Raw genomic sequence first — 13,331 nt, 5'->3', positions numbered from 1 at the left:
TATGACTCGAAGAACTCGTAACCAACATCTATGATTAGTGATAAATTAAAAGCATGATATATACCACTTTGTAGTGGGTAGGAGTTAGTAGACAACTTTTATTTAAACACAAATGGCTTCTCCGTAACACCCGTTTCCTTTATATTATGATTAGTAGTAAATTAAAGGCCTGATACCACTTTTGCAGGGTTTCCCAGTGCAAAGGATTTATAAAAGGGTCCACAGAGAAGTCACTGCAAAAAGCTTCTCCAAACGATCTCTTCAAAGTTCACTTTCACACCCTCACATTAATATGCTTCTTATCTTCGTACCAGTAATAAAACCATAGTAAATCAAAACCATAACAAAAAGAGCCAAAACAAAAAGAAAAAAGAATCCCATCTCTCTCTCTATGGACTTCAATCTGAAGCAATGGAGAAACCAGCAACATGAGTCAGAAGAACAAGAAACACCAACTTCTTCTGCAAAAATACCAAGACTTCACCTTGACTTCGACTCTGTTTCTGCTTCTGATTCTGATTCTGCTCTTCCATTGTTTGTATCTGAACCAACAACTAAATTGTCAGATTCAACAACCACTACTCCTACCAAATTTCCCAGTAAGAATAAACTTTATGTTTTTTTCTTGCTTCCAAGTAATGTTTTGAGCTTTTTTTGTTAGGTATTACATGTGATTTTTTTTATTTTTTTTTTTGCTTTTGTTGGAATAGAGATGGGAAGTAGTTACTTCAGCTTGGGCCAGTGGCAGGAGCTTGAACTGCAGGCTTTGATATATAGACATTTTACAGCGGGTGCACCTGTTCCTCCTGAACTCCTACATCTTGTTAAGAAAAGCATTATCACTTCTCCTTCTTCATATTACTTCTCTCATCCCTTTCAACAGTATCCTCATTACCAACAGACCTGTAAGTTGCTTTCTTTTTTTAGTTTACTTGGGAAAATAATAATCCTTTCTGCCCTTCATTTTGGTGTGTGTGTGTGTGTGTGTGTGTTGACTTCTTTGCTATTTTCTTGGTTTTTAAACATTTGGAAAATGAATATACTTCCTAAATTTCTGTTCTTGATCTGTATCTCTCTAAGTCCTTTGCCAATGTTTTGAAAACCTTATTACTTTGACTTATATAAACACAATATAAAAGCCTTTAGTAACATAAAGTTCTTTTCCAGAAGTATTTTCTTTACCTACTTTTTGGACCAATTTTTTCCCTTAAAGAAACAAATCCAAATTCAAATGCCTCAGTGTTAATTAATGCCTTCATGTGGTTGATATGAAACTATTCTTAATATACAGGTATAAGCTTAGGTTAATGAGCTCAACCGATCTGTACTTCTACTGCATTCCAAAAATATTTCTGGCATATTTTTGTTATAAATGATGTTTTCATTCAGAGTTTAACTTCTTTAATTTGATAAGGCAAAAGTACTTTAGACTATTTCACCTATAATATAATAGCCCTAATCAAGGCTAAAGTTATCTTGTAAAGTAAGATGCACCAGGTGTCCTAATCAACTATATTTAACTGTCCATAAAAAAGTAGGGTTAATAACCTGGGAAATAAGACTAGTTTACCTGCTACTATTGATTAAATCATTTCATTTATATTTTCTGCTTGAGCTCAAAGAATATATAGAAGTGAATTATCAACAAATTAATGTAAATTTCATTGAAGTGATGCAATCAGGTTACTGGGGAAGAGCAGCAATGGATCCAGAACCAGGGAGGTGTCGTAGAACAGACGGGAAGAAATGGAGATGTTCAAGGGATGTTGTGGCTGGCCAGAAATACTGCGAGCGCCACGTTCATCGTGGCCGCAGCCGTTCAAGAAAGCCTGTGGAAATTCCCACACCTGCCATTAATGGTGGTAAACTCAACACTAGTACTACTGTTTCTCACCAAAACTTGGCAAAAATGGCTGGCCATTCTGCTGCTGCTGCTGCTGCTACTCATTTTTCTATATCTGGACCTTCACCTTCCATTCAAACTCTTCATCTCAATCAAAGGTATATTTCTTGAATTGTTTAAGGTTTCGTTTAATCTTCTTTTTGGTGTCTTTTTTGTTCATTATTTCTGCAGTTTGTTATGGCTTTTTTATTACTCATTCTGGTTCTTTTTATCTATACCTTAACATCTTGGCACATCAATTAAGAAAATCATTTGATTGCATTAATTAATTAATTAATTAAATAACTCTCTGTCTCAAATTATTTATAAAATTTCTCTTTTACACGTTCTTAATAAAATATTATTTACGAGGGATTTTGACTATTTTACCCTTATTTATGTCGTAACATATAATCTCTCTTCGTTAAATATTTATTTTATTTATGTGCCATTTCTAGCTTTTACTACTAAGGGTAAATTGAGAAAAAAATAATTAATTTTGTCTTGAGTTTTTAAAACTACAAATAATTTGAGATAAAGTTAAAGGGAGTATATTCCTTCTTGAAATAGAATGGTGGAATTTGAAAAAAAATTAATCTCTGAAGTTTTCTAAAGTTACAAATATCTTGAACCAAATTATTTTGGCTGAAGTTGAATTATTATTATTATTATTATTATTATATTTTTGGGGAGGAAAAGGCAGTCTTGGTCCTTGGACATGGGAATGATTTGCCATTTCTTGGAAGACTGTAATGTATCTGATCTCAGTTTATTAATCTAGTTTTTATCTTGTGAAATATACACTGATTTATGTGCAAGTTTCTGAAATTATTGTTCTTCCTATTCATTGTTTTTTAGTAATAACTCATTTTCTCAGTACAAAGTGTTACTTTGTGCAGATTCTCTTTACTGGTTTTTACAAAAGAGAGATGACAAGAAGTTCAATTATGCATTAAAGCATTGAACTTTACCTTTTTTTTCTTAAAAGGACCAACAAATATCCTTCATTATTATCTTCTTCCCCATCCTCTCTTTTTTTCCCTACCACCTCCAAAGAGACATCTTTGTATATAAGTGTTAAGTGATGCTTGTCTCCCAACAGGGTGAAAATCTAATATTAAACCTTGATCAAATAATTCCATTTTCTCTAATTTCCTTTATCCTATTTTTTTTTTCCTTTTTGCCTTATTGATTGGCAAGGTCCACTTATTGAGTTATTCTTGGATTTTTAGAATCTATTTAAGATTGTTTTGGCCCACTTTCATTTTTTTTCTTTCTAGGTACCCCACAGGGTGCTGCTGCTTTTTTGTTTGTGGGTAATAAGATTTCACCCTATCCAGCTGTTATGATTATTGGGGGGAATGAAACTGTATAGTCGCTCTCAAAATAATATTTAAAAAATATATTATATTTTTTGTATATTTTGTATATATATATATACATTTTTGTATGTTATATACAGAATATATACAAATTTTATACACTTTTGCTGCTACCGAATATAAATAGTTTCTCACACGGGTTAAAAAGTGATTTTGCCATGTTTATTTGTACATTAAAAAGGTTCCCCTCCCTATGTACTAGATGTTTTTTTACAGCTTTTTACTTCAATTTGTCCCCTGCTTGATTTGGGCTGGGCTGTCATGATGTTGATTTGTAGGCCATCTGAGTCCAAAAAGGGTCCACTAGAAGCCCAAAAAGATGTTGTATCTTCTGATGGCAAATCCAGTGGGCAAATCCTCCGCCAATTTTTTGATGATTGGCCTAGCCAACTTCAAGAAGTTGACAATGTTGGAAGCAACTCAAGCTCAGTAGCTTCTGCTACCAGCCTCTCCATTTCAATGCCCGGAAACCCCTCGTCCGACTTCTCGTTGAAGCTCTCAACCGGCGGAGATGGCTATAACACTGACGCTCAAGTTGGTAATGTTCAACGGTCTGCATGGCGAACTTCAATGGGTGGTGGGCCACTTGCCGAGGCCTTAAGGTCATCGACGACTAACTCGTCCCCAACCAGCGTTTTGCATCAGTTGCCACGAGGTAGCACGTCATTGACATAACTGGTAATGTTGCTGTCATTTGACCAGGAGCTAAATGCATCGGACTGCCCTTTTTTTGTTTTTTGGTTTTCCTTGGTTGTGCTGTTGTTTACTGTTCTTTTGCACTTGAGCATTCACTATCAGCTGTACAAATTATTGGTTTGAGTTTGTATGATATGATGAATGCTTTGGCTATTTTGTAAACCAAAGTTATATGCATTTTGGTTAATTTTACCATCAATTTGATGTATTTGGAACTTTACTAGTGAACGTACAGTTCCCATAACAATTAGGTTCACCCGAACCTGCCTCATGGCCCAAATTATTGGACAAGCCTACAGCCTCTTTTACCTTCAAATTTTCTTATTTTTGTATTCATTTTTTCCACTATTTTTTAAGGAACGAATTTAGTTAAAATTATATTTCTATTTTAGATAATTTAACATAGTATGACTCAAATCGCAGCTTAAGAAAAAAAATGAATACTTTCAATATGTCACAATAATACTTCAATGTATTTCTCTGTTTTAATTAGAATGAATATACTATAAGAAAAAAGGGCTTACATTATTAAATATTTTATTTATATTTAAATATCTGGGTTTGATGATAGTCTATAAACGTGAGCTTAATTATAAATGTGATAATTGGTTATTGGGTCGTACATTTTATGAGCTTGGTGGGTCTAGTATGACGATAAGTATAGGCTCAACCCGAAGAGAGCGGTAATGGGAGGGTTCATTAGGGTTTCATTAATTACAGTTAGACCCCTCGATCTCTAGCTCTGAGTTATTTTAGAACTGATAGTTATCCCATTGACGCCACCATATTGGAGAAAGGGTAATAAAGAGGAAGACCTAGTCCTTCGTCAATCCACGATATGGCTCAAATAGGTAAGCAACCGTTCTTGCTAATCTAGATTTACTTTTTGTCTTAATATCATGTTTGATCTTGGGTTATAATATGACAATATTCTAATATATACTTTCAAAACTTCTCTTTAATTACTTGATCTGATACTGCTAATCAGTCGATCGTCTAGATCATAATCTACAGAATGCAATATAGTTAACTACGCCAACTAACTGAAGACGGTTCATGCGTACATGCTTGTTTAGCATTTGGTATGACGAAAATTATCTTCCAATAAATTTTTTTTCCTTAATGGAATCATTTTCAAGAGTTAAATTACATTAAATTCTTTGAAAACAATTCTTAAAAGAAAGAAGATTTTCAGCCAAAAGTGGGAAAATTACATAAAATCATTTGAAATATATTCTCCATATCACATGATTCAGCCAGTATTTAGACATATCGCTGACCTTTTATGCATAAATATAATATCAAGACTATTCTTATACGCACCTTCACCTTCTACAATAATTTTGTCACATATTTTATTTTTTAGTATTTTTTATTGTTCTAAACAATAGCGCATGCATAGGGGAATTGGACCAACACCTTTGTTATATGAAGTTTGGGAGAAAGAGGGCATATCCTCTATTCTCTCGGGGAAAAGCATAAGTACCACCAATCTATGACCGTTCCAACAAACACATTTTTTTTTTATGAGATCTTATTATCCCCTGAATGTTTTTGAAGTGAAATTATTGTCACCTTAAATGTTGACATGGCAAATTGGGTGTATTTCACTCTCTTTAAGAGAGAGAAGCCCAAAAATTTACTCACTAGTGTTTTTCCTTTCTTTTTTCTTTTCTTAATCTTTTGTCTTTTACTTTTCTTCTCCCCCAAATTACAAAGTCACCATTGAAAAGCATTTTTAATTCTGTTTATATGTACAAGTGTCATCTTTTTATTGGATATTACACTTAATTAATTATGACATAAACTTAAACTAACATTTTTTCCCTCTTATTTTCGAAAATATACAGTCCTTTTCTTAATAATTCAGCAACGACGACAAAAAAAATTTCATATGGGAATATCATCTTCTGAACCGAAATCGAAATCGGAGAATTAAAATTTTGATATTCAATGATGTCATGGTGTTGCTATTAGTCATGAAAGAATAGAATGATAAATCAAAATAAGAAACATAATTGAGATAAAAAAATAAAAAAAAAAGAGTAATAAAATATACACATGGCAAACGAGTGTTTCACCTCCCAAGAAAAATCTGGTTATGACATTTCAAGGAGATATTTATTCCACTTTAGAATAGTTCAAAGGAGTAATAAGACCCACCTAAAGGAAATGTGTGTAGTTGAAACTTCGGTGGGAAACACTTATGCCTTTTCCCTATTCCCTATCTTATTTTATTAGGCTCTTAAAGGAGACTAGGTGCATTTTTCCCAGGCACATCAGCTAAAGAAATCCAAGTAATATGGCATAATCAAGCATACTACAGCATCCAATATGCTAAGTAATTTTTAGTGAGCAAAATTTTTTCGTGATGTAGATAAGAACCACTTGTTGTTGACAATTTACATTATAAATTAGATATCTGTTTCAACAAGGGACAGGAGCAAAGGATACATCACAACCAGACAGTAAACGCCAGTATTGTTAGAACAGCTCAAATTCAAGATGTTCTCCTGTTGAACTATACTCCAGAAACTTTTTGCTCTTTTCCTGAAAAGCTACTTTTGAAACTCCAGGTACTTGAGGTGGAATGGCGCAGCGAATCAGTGCCCAATTCAGGCCATCAAAGAAAGGGTGTCTCTTAATCTCAGCAGCTCCCGTCTCTGTTCCCAATCGATTCTCAGGCTCCTTTACTAACAACCCTCTGATAAGATCCCTTGCCTGAAAACTGACAATCGGGCTGTCAGGAAATCTGAGGTTCTGCATAACTACATTCGCCAAAGTTTCTTCATTTCCAGCACCTTTGAAAGGTGTCTTCCCGTATAGAAGCTCGTAAAGAAAAACACCGAGAGTCCACCAGTCAACAGCACTCCCGTGGCCTTCTCCTTTAATGATCTCAGGAGCCAAGTATTCATGTGTACCAACAAATGAGTTGGACCGAGCTTCTGTTGGCTCCACCACGAGCTGAGGCAATGATCTGTTAAGAGATGCAGCTTCAGCTTTTAGCTTTCTTACTCTTGCAGAGCCAGGAAAAATTCTGGGGCTAAAGCAAGAAACTTGACATGATGGACCCGCACAAAAAGGATCAATGCAGTTGGATCCTGCGCATGGACCAGAAATCCGTGGAGCTTCTATTCCTAATGAGGATGATTGAAGAAGAGTGGGATTGACAGAACATCTGAGTGAGAGGTCAAAATCAGTAAGCATGATGTGACCATCTTCTCGGACTAGAATGTTTTCTGGTTTCAAATCACGGTAAACAACTCCTAGCATATGCAAATACTCCAGAGCAAGGAGGACCTCAGCAACATAAAACCTGCAATTACAATGAGTTAGAATGATCTTAATGACTAGCGCATAAACGGATGTGGAAGCGAAATGATTAATAAGATGATGAATAATTCATCTAAGTTTGAATATTGTGGATATTATTCATGATACAGAATAAAGTTACTAGCTTCTGTTAAAGCATGGCTGGAATTGATTTGTACATTCTCAACCTGGTTAAGATAATGTACAATTCATTTTTGCTTAAATATTATAGATAAATATTCATGATGCGGAATATAATTACTAGCTGCCACAAAAACTCGGCTGAAACTGAGTTGTACATTCAGCCAAGTTAGGAAAAGCACAACCACTAAGTCATGATAATGAATTGCGGGGAGGGGGAGGGGGAGGGGGAGGAGCCATCTGTCTTTTATGATGTTGACATATCGACTGGTCAATAGATAGATCCACATGGCAATTCAACAAGTAGCATCCAATAAACGGAGAAGATATTTGATATCTCATGCATAAGAGAACCTAAACTCAGTACTACGTGTCTAATGTAACTAGTGAGAAAAATCCTGGGCCATAGAAGAATTAAAATTATCCGTTAAGCTAGTAGTCTTGTGATATGGGAAGGGTCTTTTATGCTGAAGACAGAGCTCGTTAAACTTTCCTACAGTTAAAAAGACAGCTACCAAAGCAAGCCAGAATTTTTAATCTTTCCAACAGTATATAAAGACATAGCTACCAAAGCAAGCCAATATTTTTAAACAGCAGCCCAAAGTTCTTCATTTCCATGTAAAATTACCATGTCTTCGCTGAAACTATTGATCAATTTTCTGCAGAATCCAGATTTTGACACTGCATCAACACAAATTAAACAAAACCTAGAGAACCACGAACAGAAGTCCAATCAAATAAGTTCCATTCAGCCTTTAAAAGCACAGTTCTGACACAAGTGTTTTCTTTTAAATTTTTGTTTTTCTTTGGGAAGGAAGGAGGGGAGGGTTGATTGGTGAGGGAAAGAGGATATACCTAATCAGAAAATGCATGTGTATTAAAAGAATTTATCTTATCTCATTCATAGCTACAACATATAGATAGGTCCTATGGTCATGCCTTACCTAGCCTTAATTTATTCGAGTCAATAAAGTTACTAGCAAGTCTAAGCCCACCGAGACTTAGAGGTGTCTGAATTATGGGAAGCCAAAATCTTATGGGTCTATAGATGGGCGATAATCAAGAGAGGGTAGGCATATCATATTAGAAATGAGTGCATAAACACTAACCCATACATCAACCCATTTGAACTAATGAAATTTTGCAGGTCAAAAGAAAGAGAAGTCTTTAAATGTTATGTTTATGGTGAACCAAGTTATTTCCAAAGAAAACTTCATTTTTCACAGGTATTTTCCAGCAAAGCTTCATCCACAAATATGATTAACGTTAAGTAAGATCTACTGCATTGGAGCACATCATACCTTGCTGCTGGCTCAGAAAAGTATCGGCTTGGCTGCTTCTGCCGAAGGACATGCAAATCACCACCTGAGCAGAACTCCATAACTAAACATGATAAATTGTCTGAAGTAAACTGCGCATAGAGTGTTGGTAGGAAAGGATGATCCAGGATTCGTAGAATCTCTCTTTCAGTTTGGGCCCTCGGCATTTTTTTCCTTCTGGCCAGATATTCATTATCCATAACTTTTATTGCAAACAAGCAATTAGTTTCAAGCAGCTCAGCAAGATAGACAGTGCCAATGTCTCCGCAACCAAGCTTCTTCAATAAATTGAAGTGACTTAACCCTAAGAATCCATAATGTTTCCTCACCTGATTGATAGCCTCCCACCTGCCATCCTTAGACATGTGCGGTCTGTTCCCAGAAAAGGATCCGCTTAGGTTGCTCTCTTCACTGATAGTTGTGCTAGTACTATAATCACCAATACTACTCTTTGAGCTTTGAGAGAATTCTCCTTGCTCCCTAGATTTTGATGTCTTGTTGAATTTCAAGACAGGAATACCGACATTGTCGTAGCCATTAGCAGCACAGCTAATGCTATTTTCACTGGCTTCGATGGTCATACATCCAGAGATTTGCTTTGCGGGTTCTTTATTAGATTCCTTCCCCACACCCTCGAGAGTGCACTGGCATCTCTGGCAGATAAGTTGACTAGGTGATTCTGTGGAACCATTTATTTCATAGCATAGATTAAAAGTGCCAGATGCTAGTGCTGCCTCCTCTTTCAATTTCTTCTTGCCAAGATATTTGTTTTTGACTGGAGGCTTTACGGAATGATTGGTGCTTTTTGTTGATTTGGTCTCCTTGTTGCCTCTTGTCACACTTGACGAAGGCACCGTCTGCAACTTGCCTTTCCGTCTCAGCTTTAGAGCTGCTTTGTTTGCTACTCTAAACGATGTCACCACATTTCTCTTCAGATTATCTGGCGATCTTTTTGGTACAGACATCAATATAACATTACTAGACTCACATGAAGATGAGGAAGGAACTGCAGTTTGGTTTTTTCCCTTAGTTGATGCAGTTCCTAGTGATTTCATCTCATGGTTGTTTGATGCTTGATTCAAATTCTCATGGAGACCGGGAGTTGTAATCTGTAAAGCTTGTACAGCTACCAACCTAGGAGAAGAAATGGCACCTTGGTTTGAGGACTTCATGGGCTCTTTAAGGTACTGAGGCATCACGTCGAAAGAGCCTGAAATGCTATCCGCGGGTCCTGTCTTCTCATTTTGCACTACAATTGATTCTGCCCACTTAATTACTGGTTTATCACCAATTCGAGGTGAAGAGAGAGCACTTTGACTGGTTGACCTCATCTTGGCTTCTGGAGGCTGTGGAGAATCTTTCTGGTGGGACGTGGACTCTGTACTTTTAATACTCAGTTTACTAACATATCGTGGAGAAGAAAGGGCACTTTGACCTGGTGACTTTAGCCTGGCCTCTTGAACATGATGAGGCACAGAGCTAGACGTGCTCTCTGCTGGTACAACTCTCCCATTCTGGTGCATGCCGATGGATGATTTAATGGCAAATCGTGGAGAAGAAAGGGGACTATGGTTTGCTGACTTCACGTATCGTTCTTGGGGTTTATGGAGCACCTTGTGGAGAGATCCTGAAATGCTTTCACTTGTATCTGCAAACCGCGAAGAGCATGTTATCCGTCCAGCTTCTAGAACACTAGGAGAACCTGGCGGCTTTGATAATCGCTTCATCGCAGCCATTTCTGCCGCCTGAGAAATGCATAAACCCCGAAGTGCCTGCTTTAGAGAAACTGGATCAGAAAACCCTGTTACCGGAGAATGAGATCCACCACCCCTCATTGGCCTTTTTGAGGCATCTCTTCTAACTTTATCTGTCAAATCCAGACTCTTCGATGTTCTTACATTGATTGCTTCGAAGAGCTGATTGATATCATCTTCTAAGAATTTACTGGCTCCTTTTCTAACCAGAGGTGGCTTCTGCTTTCTGTCCGGTTCAACTGCTTGATGAAACTTTTTGGAATGCTCATCCTTTGACTCAACAATTTCACAATTGCCACGAAATGAACCCATCATTTGCTGGTAATTAGACAAATGAGCAAGCACTCAGCACTTCAAAGGTAAATCATAAAAGCTTGATCTGAACCATCTTTCAAAAGCCAAACACCATGCTGACCGTGGCATCATTCATCACATCGCACAAAATTTCTAAGCTCCATGAACTCCGGTTTGATTCAGTCATTTCGATATCCATCCTTGACCCTGTAAATACAATTGAAGATCTATATTAATAATCAAAGCACCACCAGCAATCTTCCTTACTAATCAAACTCATACATATATTAAACCAGAATAAATACTATTACCTCTTAGACCACAACACAAGAATAAAGAAATGAATGAACAAGCTTTTCATAAAACAGAGAATGCAAATGAAAAGCTCAAAATTTAATAATTTGGATAAGCATTTTCAAGAACATTTGCAAATAATCTCAATTTTATAAAAGGGCAGCCCGGTGCATAAAGCATCCCGCGTTCACGCAGGGTCCGGGGAAGGGCCACACGGAAAGGATCAGTGGCTGATTACACGGCTCGAACCCGTAACCTATAGGTCACACAGAGACAACTTGACCGTTGCTCCAAGGCTCCCCTTCAGATAATCCCAATTCTATGATCCCAAAAAAGCATTTTCTATAGTTTGAGGTCCAACATTCCATGTATAACAAAAGTAACTCTTGCCATCAAATCTGTTTAATCAAAGTTACTGATATTGTAGAGTACCTGCATCCCATAAAATTGCACAACCCCTAATGAGATATGAAATCATCTAGTCTAAGACCAACCATCAACTTTTCATCATACAATGAGCCAAATCCAATAATAGAGAAACACTCAGTTCAAGCATAGATCCATTTCAATTAAAATAACCCCATTACTCAAAAATAATAAAGATTACAACTTTCAAGAAAAAAAAATGAGATTCCTAAGTGGGATTTATTTTTCAAATTCCTTCACTATTTCTCCCAACTTCCTAAAAAGGTTGCAATTTTTAGTACAAATCCTAAAGCAATTAAAGTAACTCATTAATTTTTTTTTTTTAAAAAGAGAGAGATTGAGTAGCTTAAAAGTCAATGCAAGGAAGTTAAACTCAGAACAAACATTTTACGGACAAACCCTTTAAGATTTAACACATAATGAGCATCAATAATGAGCAAAAGTTCAAAGCAAAACACAATAGCAAATCAAGAAAATAAAAAGACGGCATTTTACCTTGAGAAAATGATGAAAACCAGAGATCTAAAGCTCTATACTTTCACAAACAATACTCTGAAGAAATGCTAAGAAGAAAGAGAGAGGAGAAAGAAATAGCAATACAGTGAAGAGAGATGAAAAGAGTGCTGTTTCTGTTTTTCTCTCTGTATATTTTTCTAACATCTATGGTCCTTTCTTGGAGTGTATAGAGGACATGTGGGCTTCCACTCCCTGCTAGTAAAACGGGTCCCACATATATATTTTTTAATTTTGGGTTCGAATTTCTATTTTTTAACTTTCAATTTTCTTAATTTCACATATTTCTTTAGTTTCAATTTATGTGGTGATTTTGATTGAGCATAGAATTAAAAAAGAAAAAGTAAGATTTCTGATTTAAATAAATTGTATATTAATAATTATAAATTATCTCATCAAAAGTGAAATAAAAATTTTAACATTAAATTATTTTTAAAATATAAAAAACTAATCATATTCTTTAGAATAGATTAAAAAGATAATATCTCATCACATAATTTGGAATGGTAGGAGTGACATTTTATGTGACACAATTACTGAGATTGAAGTTTAAATTTTTGAGTTGAAGAAAATTCAGTAGATTATTTGGGACGAATTCCTACTTACTTTTCTTAATAATAATAACGAAGGTATGCCAAGAGAAGCTCGAATCAACCGACTGTAGAACAGTTAGCTCGATAAAAGTATATAAAGCTACAAAATGTTTGGAAAAGTTTGAGAGTCGCGTAAATTGTGAGAGAAATGGAAATTTTTTGCAAAGATTTGATGTCTTATTGAAAGTTAATAAATTTGAACTAAATTTTGTTTGTAAATATAATTTTAATGGAAAATAAATTGAAACTTTCTCGTTCAGCATTGGGCTGGGGACAATGCACGTCTTTGCAACGTGCTAAACCTGTAATATCTTGCTTAAAATATTATATACTACAAATCTTACTTGCTTTGGATTCTCCAATCGCTTTCTTTATCTTCCTTAATTATGTATTTATGCTAAGTTCAATGTACTTTTATGCTAAAAATCTGTTAACTAGTGATTCTTTTTATTTTTTCCCAATAGATCTTTTCTCAACCATTAAGAGTTTTCATAGTAAGACTTTTCAATGTTTTGATATTTTTATCTAGGTAATTAATGTTTTGATTGCCTAATAATGTTTTATGTACTAAAACGTATTAGAATTTTTTAGTTAATTGTATCATTTACTATTAAGAGCTTTTATAGTAAGACGTTTCAATGTTTTGATAGTTTTTTTCTGAAAAGAGCTAGACAAATTAATCCGTCCGTCTCAGATTATCTGTCGTAATTTCTAAAAATAGTTGT

General features: G+C 35.4%; 2 protein-coding genes across 3 annotated transcripts; one reads left to right on the top strand and one right to left on the bottom strand.

The window, feature by feature from the left end:
* Positions 1-210: 210 nt before the first annotated feature.
* Positions 211-4,207, top strand: LOC107799814 (growth-regulating factor 3-like). Of its 2 annotated transcripts, none has more exons than XM_016622962.2 (4): positions 211-599; positions 711-905; positions 1,683-2,001; positions 3,543-4,207. In XM_016622962.2, exons 1-4 carry the CDS (start codon positions 392-394, stop codon positions 3,937-3,939), a joined length of 1,119 nt encoding a protein of 372 aa, XP_016478448.1. In that variant the 5' UTR covers positions 211-391; the 3' UTR covers positions 3,940-4,207. The 2 variants fall into 2 exon arrangements, with proteins under 2 accessions (XP_016478448.1, XP_016478447.1); XM_016622961.2 differs by having other exon boundaries at positions 217-599; positions 1,671-2,001.
* Positions 4,208-6,305: 2,098 nt separating this feature from the next.
* LOC107799817 (serine/threonine-protein kinase KIPK2-like) lies at positions 6,306-12,211 on the bottom strand. The gene is made up of 3 exons (XM_016622965.2): positions 11,996-12,211; positions 8,715-10,987; positions 6,306-7,276 (listed from the first exon to the last, which is right to left on the bottom strand). Exons 2-3 carry the CDS (start codon positions 10,799-10,801, stop codon positions 6,445-6,447), a joined length of 2,919 nt encoding a protein of 972 aa, XP_016478451.1. The 5' UTR covers positions 10,802-10,987; positions 11,996-12,211; the 3' UTR covers positions 6,306-6,444.
* Between the last annotated feature and the right edge of the window lie 1,120 nt (positions 12,212-13,331).

Source organism: Nicotiana tabacum, chromosome 24, assembly GCF_000715075.1.
Source record: "Nicotiana tabacum cultivar K326 chromosome 24, ASM71507v2, whole genome shotgun sequence".
NCBI lineage: Eukaryota > Viridiplantae > Streptophyta > Magnoliopsida > Solanales > Solanaceae > Nicotiana > Nicotiana tabacum.
This window is presented reverse-complemented; position numbering and strand designations above follow the sequence as displayed.

Bases quoted from the DNA above. Each gene is read 5' to 3' on its own strand.
- LOC107799817 (XM_016622965.2), bottom strand. From the start codon at position 10,801: ATGATGGGTTCATTTCGTGGCAATTGTGAAATTGTTGAGTCAAAGGAT. The intron at 7,277-8,714 runs GTATGATGTGCT...TTGTAATTGCAG, and splicing joins TTTTCTGAGCCAGCAGCAAG to GTTTTATGTTGCTGAGGTCC.
- LOC107799814 (XM_016622961.2), top strand. From the start codon at position 392: ATGGACTTCAATCTGAAGCAATGGAGAAACCAGCAACATGAGTCAGAA. The intron at 600-710 runs GTAAGAATAAAC...TTGTTGGAATAG, and splicing joins TACTCCTACCAAATTTCCCA to AGATGGGAAGTAGTTACTTC. The intron at 906-1,670 runs GTAAGTTGCTTT...ATTTCATTGAAG, and splicing joins TCCTCATTACCAACAGACCT to TGATGCAATCAGGTTACTGG.